Source organism: Lycium ferocissimum, unplaced genomic scaffold (assembly GCF_029784015.1).
Source record: "Lycium ferocissimum isolate CSIRO_LF1 unplaced genomic scaffold, AGI_CSIRO_Lferr_CH_V1 ctg2810, whole genome shotgun sequence".
In the NCBI taxonomy this organism is placed as follows: domain Eukaryota; kingdom Viridiplantae; phylum Streptophyta; class Magnoliopsida; order Solanales; family Solanaceae; genus Lycium; species Lycium ferocissimum.
In genome coordinates, this window is record NW_026724033.1 from 3,239 (window position 1) to 20,818 (window position 17,580).

At 36.0% G+C, this 17,580-nt stretch overlaps 1 protein-coding gene across 2 annotated transcripts; it reads right to left on the reverse strand.

Moving 5' to 3' along the window:
• Positions 1 to 8,307: 8,307 nt before the first annotated feature.
• LOC132043726 (uncharacterized) lies at positions 8,308 to 17,203 on the reverse strand. 2 transcript variants are annotated; one of them, XM_059434184.1, is made up of 6 exons: positions 16,893 to 17,194; positions 13,451 to 13,504; positions 12,366 to 12,439; positions 9,329 to 9,446; positions 9,174 to 9,232; positions 8,308 to 8,611 (listed from the first exon to the last, which is right to left on the reverse strand). In XM_059434184.1, the coding sequence occupies exons 1-6, from the start codon at positions 17,028 to 17,030 to the stop codon at positions 8,533 to 8,535; spliced, it is 522 nt and encodes a 173-aa protein (XP_059290167.1). In that variant the 5' UTR covers positions 17,031 to 17,194; the 3' UTR covers positions 8,308 to 8,532. The 2 variants fall into 2 exon arrangements, with proteins under 2 accessions (XP_059290167.1, XP_059290168.1); XM_059434185.1 differs by lacking the exon at positions 13,451 to 13,504 and having other exon boundaries at positions 16,893 to 17,203.
• Between the last annotated feature and the right edge of the window lie 377 nt (positions 17,204 to 17,580).

Sequence of the window (17,580 nt, forward strand, 5' to 3'; positions counted from 1 at the left end):
TCAGTTAGTGTGTACATGCCTTAGCAGTCACTCTTTACCCGAATCCTTCATTCGAGGACGAATAATCCCAAGGGGGAGATATTGTAACACCTCAGACCTTTAACTTAAGCCTTGACCATGATTTTAGACTTAGAAAATCATATAGAGAATGTTAGAATTGGAAAATTTTCTACAATTATCAGATGGGGATTTACGCCCCAAATTACGGACCGTATTTCATTATACGGCCCGTATTTAAAATTGTAAAATGCCATCCAAATCCACTGTACATTCTGGAATTTTTCTTGGGGAATTATATTGTTAATTACGGACCGTAATTTGGTTTACAGCCCGTAATTCAGATCGTATTTGAGGAGGGAAGTAAGGCACTGTTTCTGTTTTTGGAACATGATTAATTACGGTCCAGAATACGGACCGTAATTTGGAATACGGATCGTATTTTAGTCCGTATTTCCCAACCCACACCAGAACCTATAAATACCTAGTTCAGTTTTACTGTTTATTTTTACAAGTCCCTAAATACTAGAACGACCTGCTTTCCTCCTCCATCATCAAGAACACTAAGGTAAGCTATCCTAGCCTATTTCAAGTGGATTAAATCATGTGTTCATCTAACCTAATTAGGGAATCATTGTTCTTAACCTAGGGTTTTCGAGAAAACCCACCTAAGGGTTCAAGACTTAGACTTTTGGGATTCTTCTCAATTTCAGACTAGTTACAAGACTTGGAGCATATACAGGTATGTGAGGCTAACTATCTACGTTAGGGAATGTTTATGATTCTCCCTACGCCTCATTCTACATGCTTATCAGTAATTTGACTCAGAATACAGTTTAGCCCTAGTTTCTTGAATAGTTGTAGAACTGCTATTTTCTAGGGATATAGTTTCATAATTCGTTCATGGTTATCATTTTAAATATCATGAACCCCGTACGTAATTATTATAGACCTGTGTATTGACATCACATGAGTCTCAGTCAGTGTATAATCAGTTATTTGCTTAAATTCCATAATTAGAAATAGTTATCATGCTATCAGCTATAGCCAGTCTCAGTCTTGTAAATTGTTTAATGTTGAACACCTATATCTGTATTTTTGGGCCCTAGGCCACAGTTTATGCATATGTATTGCTTGGGCCTGAGGCCATAGTTTTGTGCACATTCATTTGGGCCCTGGGGCATAGTTATATTTACAATTTTACAGGTGATTCTTCATTCAAAACAGGGAGTGCTTTAGACTCTTGCTTTCCTATTTAGTTCCGTTTCAGTTTCGGTACTTATATTCTTTCTCTCAGTTTCTTTGAGTACCAGTACAATTCAAATGTGCTGATGTTACTTTTTTTGCTTGGGGGACTGCATCTAGCGATGTAGGCAACGATATACAGGTTGACGATCCATCTAGCTAGGACTTGCTCATATTAGCTATTGGTGAGCCCAGTTCCTCCGAGATGTTATCATGCTTCAGTCCTCCCAGCATTTAGACAGTTATCTTTAGAGGCTTCATATATATAGTCTAGTCCGTCAGATATTAGAAACCTTTTATGTTTTGGCCTTGTGGGCTATTTATTCAGATGCTCAGACTTAATCAGTATTTCTGCATTTATAAATATTGCCAGTCAGACCTTTTAGTAGATCGACGATGTTGGTTTTATTTCCTTATTATTACATGTTTTGATATCACGTATTGATTCAGCCAGCCTATGGGTTCGCTCGATCATATACAGTTAGGCACCGAGTGTCGTGTTACGCCCAAGCCATGGTTCGAGGCATGACACTCGGATTGATGTTGGGATTTTGGGTGAAAAATCAGGGCTCACTGGTCAGATGCGACCGCTGCAGCCGGTGTAATACCGTTGTAGCGAGTCCACCATAGTGGGGAAAGGGTCACCACTGCGGGGATCGCGAAATTAATGAGGTCCGCCGTAGTGGGAGGAATTCTGCTATAGTGAGACCGCTGCAGCGGTAGACGGAAGGCGGAAACTGATTTTATATTGAGGAATTTCAAGTCATTCACTGCATAACACCAAAAACTGTTCCTAGAAAGTAAGAGGCGAAATTCCTAGAGTCTTGGTGGGTAGTCTCAACCTTTTTCATTGTTTATTCCTTATTCATCTTAAGTTCTTACATTAATTGAAGGTCCTCTAATGGTGGAGAAAAAGGGTATACACCTAGAAGTTGTAAACCCTTACATAATTGATGGGTGGGTTATTTTATTGTTGTTTATTCATCTAGGAGTGTAGATTATCACTTTCTAGGATGAGAATTTGATTATTAATGGTGGAAATTGCATATTGAGACTTAGGATTCTCATAAAAATGGAACCTTTTGCCTAAAATCCGTTTGAAAGGGGTTGAATTGACTAGAAGCCCATGAATTGGGGATAGTATGATTATTGGGACTAAGATTAAGATGAAATTGCAATAAGTGATAGTTCACCTATTCGAAAAGGGTAGAAGTAATTGAGTTTTCTTCCCCAATTGTTGTTCTTGTTTGAGTAGATGATTCATTACTCACTTAGCATTACATTGCTAGACTTTGAACGTTTCAAAGCATTACGGAAGGGAAAAACTGTTGCGGAGTAGCTTGCATTGTTCCAATTCTACATCTGAGGTAGGTTACGGTTTACTTGAGTTAGACTTTGGGTAGTTGATTGAATGTGTAGTAAAGTTGATAGGAGATAGTATGATTTGGTTGGTATAAATTCTGATTATGTGGGCCTATTGCCATTTCTTCATATACCGAAACTTGAGATGAAATTGTTGTGTTTTGAGAAGGAAGGAATCAATATATACTCTTCTTGTTGATTGAGATGGTTGCATATTCTTGCTGTTGTCGAATTGAATCATCTGAGTCTTGTTATGACTTGTGGCATGGTGCCTTGTAATTCTTGACATTGAACTTATTGACTGATCATATTCCATATTGACTGTTGAACTAAAAATATGTTGGAATTCATATTATGATTATATATATATATATATATATATATATATATATATATATATATATATATATATATATATATATATAAAGGCACATTTGACGGGGGTGAGGATGTGGCCTAGTTATGGGCTCGTGATCCGAGGTGAGTTTCGGAAGGAGTGGTACATGGACACCATGGGTGCCCTGCAGACTATTGAGCGAAAATTTTCAGTAGTGTGTGGTTACGGTTGAGATACTATCATTGTTGCATTGCATTGCATCGGACTTATATTATTCCTGTTGATGGTTGTCGCTGGGCTTATCTTATTCCTGTGTTGGCTAATTTCTGTTGAGGACATTATTTGGTTACGTGTTGTTGTGCCTATCTACCTATCTTGTTAATCTTATGAACGTCTGCATGATACTAATCTTAGTCGGCCTATGATATCTACCGGTACATAGTGTTTGTACTGATACTACCTTCCGCACTTTTATTTGAGTCTGCATTGTGTTCTGAGACTTTGTCAGATCTCATATTTAGCTTGAGGCAGTTCCGATCCGATCGAGGGTGAGCTCTATCCGTACCATGCTTGCTTTGAAGATCTTTCTTATTTGGATGTCTATTTCATTTCAGGCATTTATGATTATTTCAGACAGTTGTTAATTCTTTAGACAGTTATGTTTTAAAGTCCTTGTACGATGACTTTCAGATCTTTGGGGTTGTAATAGCTAGGATTTTCGCAGTTTATTTATTTATGACATGATTAGACAAGATTTATGATTTAATTCTGGTTATTGATTTATGATTGTTTAAATGGTTAAGTAATTGGCTAAGGGGATGGTTCGCCCACTCAGGGAAATTAGTGTGAGTGCCACTCACGGCTAATTGGGTCATGACAGATAATAAGTCCAGGACTATAATCTCGGGATGACTTAGTCCGCGTAGCAAACAACCCCTTACTATTTTCTGGCGAATTTCATTTTTCTGGCGAACTTATCAGAAAAAACTCAGATTTGGGTCTTAAGAAAATAGATGAAAAAGAAAATGTGTCGGGTCAGTTAAATGGGTGGGTTTCTAAAAAATTGGGTATTTAAAATTGGGGATGGGTCATTTGATTCTAAGCTTGACACATGTACGTCAGTCAAAATTAAAGTCAAATTACTGGAAAAGTAGAATGGGAGTGGTATATTGGATCGTAAGTATAACAGTTGGGGTATATTTTGATTGGAATTATAATGAGAGGTATATTTAAACTATTTCTGATAGTACAGGGGTATATTTGACCTTTTTCCGATCAAAAAACTATCCAAAGAAGAATCGAATTCACTGGTATTGTTTCATATACTTCTCCAAATGCTATTATATCTGACAAATTGTCTTCTGATCCAAATATGCAATCAGGGTAACGAAGATTCTTTTTTGGGGATCAATTTTAGCTCCAAAGGAACAACTTGTCACTATTTTTTTTTTTAAAACAACTCATCACTTTAGATGTCTACCTGACAATTCATGCCAACTTTAAGCGGCTATCTAGGTATCTGACCAAAGTAAAAACTCAAACCTTAAAAAGAATCTAATGAATAACCAGGTCACCTTGATATGTAGCAGGTAACTTATCTTACATTCAAGATTACAAATCCCACATTTTAAGGAGAAAACCTATAAATATACTTTGAATAACTTGATAGTGTAAAAAATGCCTATTGACATTGTATATAACTTAAACTCAATCATTAAACTACCAAGTAGGAGAAATTATCACTAAAACATACCTTAATTAATTAGATGAACTAGAGTTTATAAGTAGAACTAGAAACTGTAAGCACCTCTCAAGGGTTGAAATATTCAATCATCCAAACTAAGAGTAATTAGAAGTAGTCAATAGGGATCTCAGGAAATAGGCCTAATCCCCATCATTGTAGTAACTCATTTGGCACTTGCTAGGTATAGGGTATTACAATATTAATTAGTTTATTATCAAAATTGAAATGTTTGTGTTTAGGTAGATTAAGAATTTAACAAAGAAAACATTTGAAATCTTTGACAAACAATAGCCTCATTTTGTCCATTCATTTTTCAATGTAAAGATCGCGACCTCAAAATGACGTTGTCTCGAAATTGCATTTTGGATAAACTGGAAAAAAAATAAAAGAGAACAAGTGGGCAGAACCCTCTCATTGTATCTAGTTCGATCAGTTGCGAAGCCAAGAATTTTTTTAAGGGTGTTCGAGGTTTAATATGTATATGTAAAAAAAAAGGTAATTTTTACAGTTTATGTAATTTTTCTGATGATATGTTCAACCTGGGTGCGACCCGATCCCGCTTATTACCAAAAAAAGAACTACCATCAAAGTTATGCCTCAATCTCTAATCAAATTTGCTTATGCAAAATCTTGTGTATGCCATTGATCAAGAGTCTTGGAAAGAAGCACAAAGGGCAAGATGAATTCTCTTTATTTCTTTCCTTATTTGCATGAGTTCAAAAAACAACTTGAGAGTAAAATTTGTTTCAAGGTTCTAACTTTCAAGAAAGACAAATTAACTTATAAACATCACTTAAAAATATTTATTTTTGAATAAGGCCTTTAGAGATATTTGCTATTAATAAAAGATCAATTTGTTTTCTACTCCTATCTAACAATTCAGGCGTTATCTTATTACCAAATGCATCATGACAGTCAGTCACATATCTGGGACACTTGGAAAGTGAATTTTCCAAGGCATTATAACTTTTTTTAGCTAAAGAAAGGGTAGCATCTTGAAGCTCGTTTATCAAGAAACCATAACCAATATCACAAATAGCGTACAAGTTTTGAATTTCTTTGTCTGTTGAATTTGCTTTTAATGTCTCTATGAAGATGCGGTTGTTGATAGCATGTTGTAATGATTGGCTTATAGCAACTCGTGTTACTTCTTTAGGAATATATGGATGAGTAGGTAAATTTTGCTTGAAAGTATTCCAGCAGAATGTGAAATCTTGTACTTTTCTACATATACCAGTTATTAATGCCTCATCCTTACCGTGTGCACACAAAGAGGTTTGGAAGTAGAAATTTTTTGCACATGTACTAAAAGAAGCAAATACGAAGCAAAAGAAGAAGCCATTTTTCTAATAATTTTGCTATGAATTTTGAAGTGAATGCAAGTGGATATATATAGGAATGACATTTAAGCAAAATAGGAATAAACACAGATGTAAAATTTTGACAATATATTTCCTGATTAGTTAAGTGAAAATGAATGCAATCAAACATGTTAGATCATTACTTCAACTCAATAACTTTCTTCAGTAATCACTTAAAAAATAATGTAAATTAAGATAGTTTTTTATTTTTTGAAGCAAAATTCTGCCTTACGATTTTTTTTTTCTTATTGAGTTAGGATTCAAACCCACAACCTCGAGACATTAGGCGAAGGGCAAAACTTAAAGACCACCAATTTGAAGGACAAAAATTAAAGACCAGCCAAAATGAAGGACAATCTGCGCAAAAAAAAAAAATGTGTTAGGTTGCTTACCCACTTTTAAGCGCGTAAAGCTAGTTTGTTTTCATTGACGTGGCTTGTTTTTACTGTTAACCTGCACCACAAACATAAATGAAGTATTATGTCGTCCCTCACTCTATTCCTCGTCTTCTTAAACTAAAAACTAGAGTAGACAGACCCTTTCCTCTTCTATGGATTAATGGACCAATTGAGTAACGGATTGAAAAGGATCTTCTATTTCTCATTTCCTAATATGTTAACAGATTGCATCAATTGTGTAAACATTTTTTTTTTTTGCTTTCTAATTAGTCAAATACTTAGTGTACCTTAAAAAAGAGAATTAGATTTGATAAATCTTTAGGCGTAATACATAGATAGGTCTCTGAACTTGTCCAAGAATTTCATTTGGAGACCCCAACTGAGCTCCGTACCACTTGAACCCTCAAAGAAGACATTTACCGTGTCACTTGGACACAATTCGTTGAGGTGACACATTGCATGCATTACACTTGCTCCAAAGGGCATGAGATGCCAGTTTTTATGTTATTAATGTAGGCCCACAGGTTTTTAATACAACAACAACATATCCCATATAATCGCACCAGACGGGGTCTGGAGAGGGTAGTGTATGCAGACCTTACCGCGACCCAACCTCCACCATCGTACTAAACGTCACCACCTATGAAGTTACAGATCACTGAAAGAAAATTGAGGAAGAAAATCTCTCATATTACACTATAAACGGAAAAGAAAGAAAGCTTACATAAGTCATTGGCATCTTCAACAAATCAAATTAGGAGTACTTAATTGAGAAACAAAACCTCTTGATGAGTGGTGAAAATCTGGATTCATATGTGGTATAGTACTTAAGTGACAAAGACTGAAAAAAGATAGAAATATATTATTAGTACTAGCACCTAACCCACTTCTTGATGAGTGGTGAGATCCTCCAATTCAATTTTTGTTCCCTTCACTGCTCACTGGAGCTCCATCTCCGCTCACTTTTAGCTTTTCTCTTCAAGCTTTTGCTTATCTTCTTCATTTTTGCCAATTTTGACTCGGAACTCTTTCAGGGAATTTAAGCTTAGTGGTGACAGGCTGATAGCGGCGGAGTTTCTTCTTCCCTCTCTTCTTTCAAAAAAAAAGGAAGAAGAAGAACGAAATGGAAGCCATGCAATGCGGGCAAAGTAGTCTTTTTTTTTCTTTTTTTCTTTTTTTTTTTTTCAATTTCTGATTATTTTTTACCTTGTTGACATGGCTTATTTCTATTGGTCGTTTTTTCCATGTCACAGCAAGTGAAGTTCACGCACCAAATATGATTTGAAATTGTCAAATCTGTGTTTAAATGACACAATCTGGCTTGTGTGCAAGTGTTCAAATCGAACTCGCTTTAATTTAAGTGTCCAAGTGAAATCCTTAAACAAGTTTAGGGACCTATCTATGTATTACGCTTAATCATTATTGGTATATTTGTAGTGGAGAATAGACTGGCGTTCAAAGCTGAAGAAATGATATAATACTTGGGTTTGTGGGGGAGGGGGGGGGGGGGGAGGGGTAGGGGTGGGGAGGGGGTTGTTAACGGTGTCGAGGCATATGGATTTGTCTAAATTTTATTTCCATGTTTAAAATGAAGATTTTTCGACTACATTTGGATCTATGGCTATTTTTCGATATTGTAACTGGTTTACATCATCCGCAGATTTGAAATTTTAATGCCGAAAAAAAAAGGCCGAAGAAAAAGCATTTGAATATTGAATAAAGCTTGCGCGTTGAATTATAACCTTTCGTTCAACCCATCCTAACCCAAGTAAACTTTGGGAGAGTTGGGCTACGACCCATTTGCTATACCAACCCATTTGCCCAAATTTGACACAACCCGCCGACCATTTGACACTCCCAGTGGGAACTCGATAGTCTCCATTTACTTCAAGAAGAAAAATGTAGGTGTTACAAAGGATCAGAAGTTAACTCGTTTAATAAATAACTCATTTGAATCAAAATACCTCCATTTGATCAAGGTGCACTCACCTAACCCATTCTATGGATTAGAACACCAATAGGTGCAAACTTGCCAAATGCACACTGTACATATTTGCAAGTATAATCCTTCCCTCAGGGTATAGAACCCTAGAATTCTGTATCAAAGCAAGCCATCATCACTTTGGAGACCATCGACCTTGCAAAAGGAACGTAACTCAAACTATACCTGTAATGCAACAAAAGGGCATCAGCTTCCAAGTCTAGAGGAAATATATTTGGGATTTGACAACTAGCTTAAAACGATAACAAAGTCAAGTAGACGTGGATCCAGAATAAGACAGCAAAATGGGAGAAGCTTCCTATTTATAAGCTAATGGTCCTATCTGCCCTAAGTTTGAGACAAATACAAAAGCTGATAAATAAGAGATAATTACCAGCGTGCTACACACAAGGTTTCATGCTCATCAACAAAATCACATATACATCTTTCTCAACATACTAGTTTATCCAAAGTCTAAGTTATTAACGCAAAAAAGTTTATCCAGTTTTAACTTTTATCGTGACAAAACTTGTGAGGAGATATTTGCCTCAAGTGCTTTATTAGACAAGTTCTCCTTTGCTTCAAGAATTTATAATCGACACCAGAAGCCAAAGGAGAAAAAGCTTGCTGGTAAACCTGGTCCTACTTAATTTGACCTATCCCAACCATAGAGTTTTTAATCTTCTTATGTCTCCATCCCCCAATCCGTGTTTATAAAACTGAACCAGTATGACTACAGTCGAGATACCAGATAAGTGCACCAAACTCCAATATAATTGACAAGAGTGTCAGTAGCTTGTTCCGCACCTGATGCAAGCAAATGTAATATGAGACACAGAATGGCAAATTTTGTTGAAAGCCAAAATGAGGAAACTAAAAAATGTGACTGATACAGTAACTCACATATAGAGCAGAAAACAGAGCAATGATAATGCTTGCTATATAAATAGCAGTTGCATATATACGAACTGGGTCAAGCATCATTGTCACTTGTCGTTTAGGCCCTATAAGGAACGCTGTGCTGCCACCAAAAAAAAAAAAAATCCAAGTGAAAAGATGAAACACAAAATGGTACTAAGAAAGGCAGAAACTCCAGCTTTGGACGCTATATATTATACTGTATATCTTAAAAGGGGGCAAGTTAGTGTTATCAAGTCTACTCTCTCCAGCATCCTTACATACTACATATCCTTGTTCCCTGTTCTATCTGGTCACCAGGAGATCAGAGAAGTTAGATTAGAGATTTCCTACGCAGGGAGTAGCGGGAAAGGAAAAATGAATGGAAGAAGGTGGTGACTCCCTATACTCCATAGAAAAAACAAAGAAGTGCCAGTACCGAATTTAATTAGAGGGTTACAGGCGAAATATCACGGGATGTAGTTATCAAACAAATCATATGATAGTAAATGTTGGACCGACAAAGTCCAAACATATCCACAAGATTAGTGTTGCAGAGATGCAAACGTTAAGATGGACATGCGGTCAAAAGATTAAAAAAGAACACATCCGGCAAAAGGTGCAAGTAGCACATATTGAAGATAAAATGAAAGGAAGTTGCTTGAGATGATTCGATCATGTCCCACACCGACCTCCAGATGCTTTAACTCACCATGGTTTCACACGGATCGGCTGGCTAATGTGAAACCATCATGAGTTAAAATGTTAAAGGGGGGAAATAGATTTCCATGAAAGAAAAAAATATATATAGGCGATATCAATGAGTCGAAAATATGTTTTAGTCATGTTAAACATTCACTTTAGGTCCTATGTTTTCTGGGAAACTTCTAGTCTTGTCAGATATTTATATGCCAATAATAGAGAACTTCTAGTGATTTTTATTTGTATTAATTAATTTGTATAATATTGGTCTGAGATGAGTTTCATTGGGGTGATATGGTCAGTGAGGATTCATATAGCCGATCTCAACCTGATTGAGATGGAGTTTGTTGCCGTAAACTCTTCAAAACAACTATCCAGGACTAGGAATGGGTTAAGACTTAAGATGAACAAGCTCCTCGACAGAATAAATAGTTGAGTAAGAACAGAATGGTAAGAGACCATGAAAGGAAGAGAAAGGAAGCTGATGAGGGTAAATTTCTCAACACTCACTATGGTGGCCAGCCAGTAAAACATTATTCATTTTGTCCCAAACTTAGTGTCCTTCTGTTACTTTGCATGACTATTGAGGTACGAGCTAATGATGTCAACTTCATTAATGTTAAGTGAGTGATAGTGTAGGCCCGCTTGTGATCTCTGGAAGACTATACTTCCTGACAGAACTTCAAAACGAACTCCCCGTGTTCATCAAAAAACGCAATGAAATAGGTGGGGAATTGAAGTGCTCCAGCCATTTTTCACTCCCTCCGGATCAAAAAGAGTATCCACTTAACCATTTGCACACCCCTTAAGAAAATACTAACTCCTAGACAAAAATAGGTAATTTGACTAAATTACCCCTAATTAAATAGGCATTGGGATTTGGTCACTTAACACTTAAATACGGGCAAATCTGGAAAAATAAGGTTAATTGTTTCTTGATTTGATAAGTGGACACTCTTTTTTAACCAAAAAATAAAGGCTAAGTGGACGCTTTTTTTGATCCGGAGGGAGTAAAAGATTAGAAACAGGATTCTCCAAAGCAACTGCCAAGGACAAATTTGTGGTATTTTTCTAGGTTTGATGATATTTTTGCATTACAAGTACATATTTTCATCTTCCTTGGGAAGGAGTGCATCAAAATTTTCAGTAGAAAGGCTTTTGGGTTGTCGCAAGCTTGATTTATAGCCACAACCATTATTAAGTCAATCCTTTTCACTTATCATTTGGAAAGTATATAGGTCCTCAACGCCAGAAAACTAAACAGCAAGAGGTAAAATGAAATTGCTGTAAAGGTGCAGCAACCCAAAACCAGTAGAATTAACACCAATCAAGCTACACAACAATATCTAATTTTCTGTGTCTTCGAATAAAAAAGAGAGTGAGCATTTGCTTCTCCAAGAAATAAGAAAAAGGGTCATAAGCAATCTTCCCATGCCCTTATTAAAAGCACAAATGCAGTATCCGAGGAAAAGCTCGATACTATCACAACACCAAGGCAAACCTAAACAATACTAGTTAGATCAGTGCACAAACGCCAGATATCTCACTAAAAGGATCCGTCAACAAAAAGGTAACACAGGAATTAAATCAAATGGCCTGGTTTCATTATTAAAACTACAATAATCTATCATTTTAAACAATAGCATTAGGGTTAACAAAGAGAAAATGATATTTCATTATGCTATCAAACAACATAACCACTGTGTCAAACGGTAGCATGGTTATCTGACAGCAGTGATTATCAAATGATCTACGAGATGGTACAAATTGGAAACATTGGCAAAGCTTAATTTATCAAAGCATGCATCATGAGGGGAAACATTGAGATGGTACGGACTTGAATGGGTGATGTCAGGCACGGTTATAGAAGCATTGCTTTGTTGGACCCGTAGAAGACAAAAGAGAAGACGTAGGGCTTCGTATATTGCTCCACTAGCGCTTATGTGGATTGTACTGAAGGAGAGAAATAGGAAAGCTTTTGATTGGATAGAGAAGGACTTTGTATGCTTGAGGAATAGCCTCTTATCTCTGTTTTCTTTTTGGTGCACCCACGAGGTTCCTACTTGTATAGAAGATTGGGTATTCTTTGTAGAAACTCACATTTTTTTGTAAGGTTTTTCTACTTTTTGGTATACTTCTTGTATGCCGGTGTTGAATCCGCTTTGATTACAAACAAGGAAGCTATAAGTAATGCAACCATGAATCTCATGGAGAGTTCAATCTTGGCTAAGGATGAACTATTTTTCTTCATCTAATAAAATTTATTACTTTATCAAAAAAAAAAAAAAAAAAAAACATGCAGCATACAAAATAAAGGGAATTAGAGAATGTTATAACAGACCTTCCAAGAGCAAGCAAATTCCCAAAGGAAAATGTTATTCCAAACTTGATTGGATTGAAGAAAACCAGCATTGACTGTCATAAAGAGAATAATAACATATGCATGAGATCTTATGTCAACCATGAAAGAGATTATACTATGAAAACTGACACAACAAAACTGAAAAAGATTATACTACAGAAATAAAATTTATACTGCCAAGGAAGAAGTTACCAAGTGACCGCTTCACTGAAGAACAAAAGAAGACCTAATGAGCTAACTATAAACAACATTGACTGCTGATGTTATTCAACACAAAATCCTCAAGACTAGATGTCCAGTTAAATTTTACCATTAGCTCTGAACATATTTGTACACAAGAAACGATTGCTGGTGCACGTAATACATCCTATAATTTATGACCAAAAAAGACTCGACTGCAAAATGTTACTTTTCAAAAGAAATAAAAATTTTCAAGAAAGAAAGAAATGCATTGGTCAAGGACTTAATTCCTCAGCATTGCTATGAAGACGTTGGAAAAGAAAAAGCTAGCCTCCTTTACTCCTGTAATACATTTGTGAAGCACCAAATCCAGGATCTTCCTTTGCTTAATACTACCAAACAAATAAACCCATTCTGCTCCCACAGACAACATAAGAAATGGTATATGCCGATAGATTCTAGTCTTCAATCCAGCCATCTCTTCCCGTCTAATCATCACTCTTGCTAAAAGCTATGACGAATTTAACGGAAGAAGAATAAAGTGAGTGAAGCATCATCCCTTAGGCCCATTAGGTATAACAACACCTGGTTAGAGTTGCATCGTAATTCAAAACGAAGCAGAATTACTCAAAAGGTTACTGTTTTAGCTACAATGAGCTGAAAGCAACAAGTATGTAATGTTTGAAAAGCCAAGCAACTATAAAAGATAAGTTGCAATACGAGAAAAGCCCACTTCAACAGTCACCTATAAACCAAGAAATTCCTTTTGACCGAAGAAGTTGAACCAGTTACGCATCTGCGACTCCATGTAATGCATTCCAAGAACCAAACAGAACTAGTCATAGAAATGAAAGCAGAAAAGGAATTGGAGAAGAGAAACTCACCAAGAGAGTACAGGCGATACCAGTTGATAAGCATATAGCAAAACCATAAAGCCTCTGTTGAAAAAAAAAAGTTGAGCATAGTTGGTCACTGATTACATATATCATAGTGCAATTAGTTTTCCCATTTACTTTATGCAAGCAGAATCAGTATGTGTACTTAAGCCTCACATTCTGAAGATGAATAAATTGAACTCAGCAGATCTAATAGACCAACAGACAGTGGACATTTCCCCTAATCACCATAGTCAGTTCTCCGTGGTTAAATCTCACTAAGCACTCATTATATTTTCTTGAACATTTTTCCTGTTGTGGTCATTACAAAGTAGATGTTTCTATAGCCCAGCACTGATCCTATTGGAGTCATATTAAAAAGAAGAGAGGAAATCTGGAAACCCAATAAAAAAAATTGCATATGAGAATTCCAGTTCACAAGTCAATACACACTAAAGCCACATGTCCGCATAAAATTAACAAGTCTGCTCCTTAACTAGGGATTGAGAATTTCCAGGGCCCTCTATCTAGCCTTTGTTATCCTTTCTTGTCTTTAACTTAAAGAGTTTTCACATGGATATTTCTGGTTGACATTCTAATTTTCCTACCTCCAATTACTAAGTTATAGCATTTTCATGTATTTTCGGACTGTTTTTTCTTTTCATCTAAAACTCTGATTACCTCACATCAATGTTTAATGCAAAAATTGGATCAAATTTAGTAGGTAAGATGGAATTACACTCAAAGCTCTCTCCCTCTCCCTCTCCCTCTCCCTCTCCTCACCCCCCCGTATTGGGAATTACTAACTATATCCACTGCGTGTTTTCTTCATATGCTAACTATATAAACTGCATAGTTTCTTCATATCCTCTAAAGATTTATATGTTGTATACTTTAAGTACTCTGTCCGTCCCAATTTACGTGGCAGTGACTGATTGGACACACAGTTTAACAAAGAAAGAAAGACTTTTGAGTCTTGTGGTCTAAAACAAGCTATAGACATTTGTATGGCTATAAATCATCTCATTAAGGGTAAATTAACATAATTTTACAGTTAAATTGTTTCTAAATAAGGAAGTATGACATTCTTTTGGGACACTCTAAAACGGAAAGTATGACACTTTAATTGGCACGGAGTGAGTATATCGGTATCCATAAATATCGAAGTATTAAACCAGGATTCAGTACCATATCACTTCTTGATACCTCACACCTCTCGAGCTCAACACTAAACCTAAGTTGCGCGGACTCTTCACTTTAGATGCCGCACCCGTGTCGGAAATCCGACACGCACCCGTTGACATTTTTGAAGAGTCTGAGCAACATAGCACTAAACAGTGTTATTCAAACAAATTGACTATGTTGTAGTTTCTTCCGAAGATCATCCAGTTATTTCATTTTTTCTTCAACTTACCATCCATCCTAATTGAGCAAATCATTCTTGGTTACCTACAAAAGGTTTGCATTCTTGAACCTTGTGAAGCATATAATGTTTCAAGGTACAGTTTCTCAAAAAAAAAAAAAAAAATGTTTCAAGGTGATAGGATAAGATTGTGAAGAATCATCTGTATAACTATCTACACCAGCCAAATTATTCTCTTTAGTTATCTCAAGGATTCATACAAACTTGAACTGTAAATAGGGAACAAATGAGTCCACATTTGGGTTCCAATCTCCTGGTTCTAACCAATTTAAAGATTTTATCGTTTCCCCCAATACAAGTGCTTTAATTATCAAGTCATCTTAATCAGAGACACAGAAACACCTGCTCCTCATATCCCTAGATAGAGATATTTTCAGTAATATTCGTCTGCTAACTACAGCATTTTATTTTTCAGACTGCTTAGTTAACAAGTATATTCCATTTTCCAATATGCAAAGCAGGCAGGTCTATTAGAAAAACTCTTAAACTCATTTTCAGTGACCTTCCCATTATGTTATTTGAGTTCCATTCCAGCAGCCAGAAGGATATTATTGTAGCATGCAGTGAGTTAAAAGCACAATTCCAGGACTTTACCATTGCTATAGTTTCTAGAAGTTCTTCCATTCTTCTACGTTTCGCTAGTTCTAGCTCTAACTTCAAATCATCATACACAAAGTACTTACCGTAATTATTTCAAAACTTAATAGCATTGAGTTACTTGTACAGACCCCTTAACAGTACATCTACTTCGAAACAGAAACTGTTCAACAAAAAGTTGGTTAACTTATTCTATCATATGTCAAGTTATCAATCCAGCAAATTTTCTATCTCATTAGGAACTGTTTAGACAATAGTAGAAAAGAGATTGGAAAAGAAGTTTGTGGAAGTTGAATATGTCTTTTAATAGTTGTTAACATTTTGCGATGAAATAGACATCTAAGCTACTCCCACCCACACTTCCACCCTGCACCCCCATTAGCCTTTCCCCGAGACAGATCTATATGGCTCGTTATTAGACAATCACTTAGTGAAAAAAATTCATGCGAGGAAAACAGTTTTCATTTCCCAGTTTCACAATTTGAATATGCGTTTCTGGACTCGACTCCTAGCATATCAGATACATGAAAGCATAAGGTTTAGGGACATTCAGCTTGTTGGAAATATTGGGTCAGGTCCACCCATAACGGGTGCTAATTAGCCCATTAACCTATAAGCTTGTCGTCCTCCTTAACCCCACAAATAATGTATAAATACACCATTATAGGTGTAGGAAAAAAAGATGATTTTTCCACATTAGTATGACGGCTAGGGTCTACACAAAATACACTCTGCATCTCCTAGATATCTAGGTTGTGGACAAAGGGAATCCATCCGCTTCGTGAGGATTCTTGATGACCAGTGACACAAGTCATGGTTGTTGCGCATCCGCTTCTGCTATGGAGAAACCCGTAAGTCTCCTATCTAGTATTTACGGTTTATATATACTACACAGATATTCCACAAGTTTTTAGCTATTTAGCCTATTTTAAAGGATCCATTGAAGTATCTATTGCCCACACTCATGTCTTTCCCCATTCATGAAACACAGCAATAATGAAATTATATGCATTTCAGCTCAGAAATGTAATCAAATAAAAACATACTCCCTCACTCCCAATTTATGTGGCACCTTTTGGATTTCAAGATTCGAACGAGCCTTTCTTTGACGGTAATTTTTAAATATGAATATTTTGAATTGACAATTATTGTGACTTATAGTACTTTTTACAATAGTTCCCAAATATGTAAATGTTATTTCAAAAAGCTTAAAGATTCCATATCCAAATTCACACTCCGTTTGACTCTCGAAATCCGAACTTGTGACACATAAATTGGGACAGAGGGAGTATATACTATCTTTGCCGGATTAACATTAGATCATACAATATGTAAGTTCACCCCAACCAAAATTTACTAGGTTTTGAATTATAAGACAAAATGAAATCACCGCAATTTACTGGAAAGTAATTTAAGAATAATTTCGATTACCTGTTTGGTAGAAAAAGTGCAATTGCGATTGAAATCATCCATGAAAGATTCTTGTTGAGAAGCTGCTGATTCTTCATCTTCTACATCCATTCCCACCAACATTTTCATCTTCTCCAATGCCCCGTTCATTTTCTCCATTTTTGTTTCTTTCTAATCTCACCTACTCCACTACTACTCTGTAAATACTCACCCTTTTCTTTTCTCTTTGTAAATTTGAGTTTTTAGATAGAGATCAGTGGAAGATTAAGGATGCAAGACGGGTGAGTAGTGTCAATCAGGAAAAGAAAGACGTAAAAAGAACTCGTGTCTCAATTAATAAAATGAGCGTATTTCATTTTCATTTTCAATTTTCTTTATGGGGAAATAACATTTTTTAGTTTTTGAGTTATTTGTGACAACCCCCACGTCACCATGACACTTAGCACCACGTGAAACTAATTTTGCCAGGTAAGAAGCTTATGTGTGCAAAAGAGGCTAGCATTTGTGGGACCAAACTAGAGCCATGGAGAGCTTCTTTGAAAAGTCTCTAGATTCTTATGAAAATATCTAGGAAGGCTTTCTTGGAAGACCTTAGAATCATATGGATTTGCATGGAAGGTTCTTGGAACTTTCTAGGTTAGTACATAATTCTAGAGAGGAGGTCTTATTTGTAAATATGGACGGACTTAAACAATAATTATTATTTACA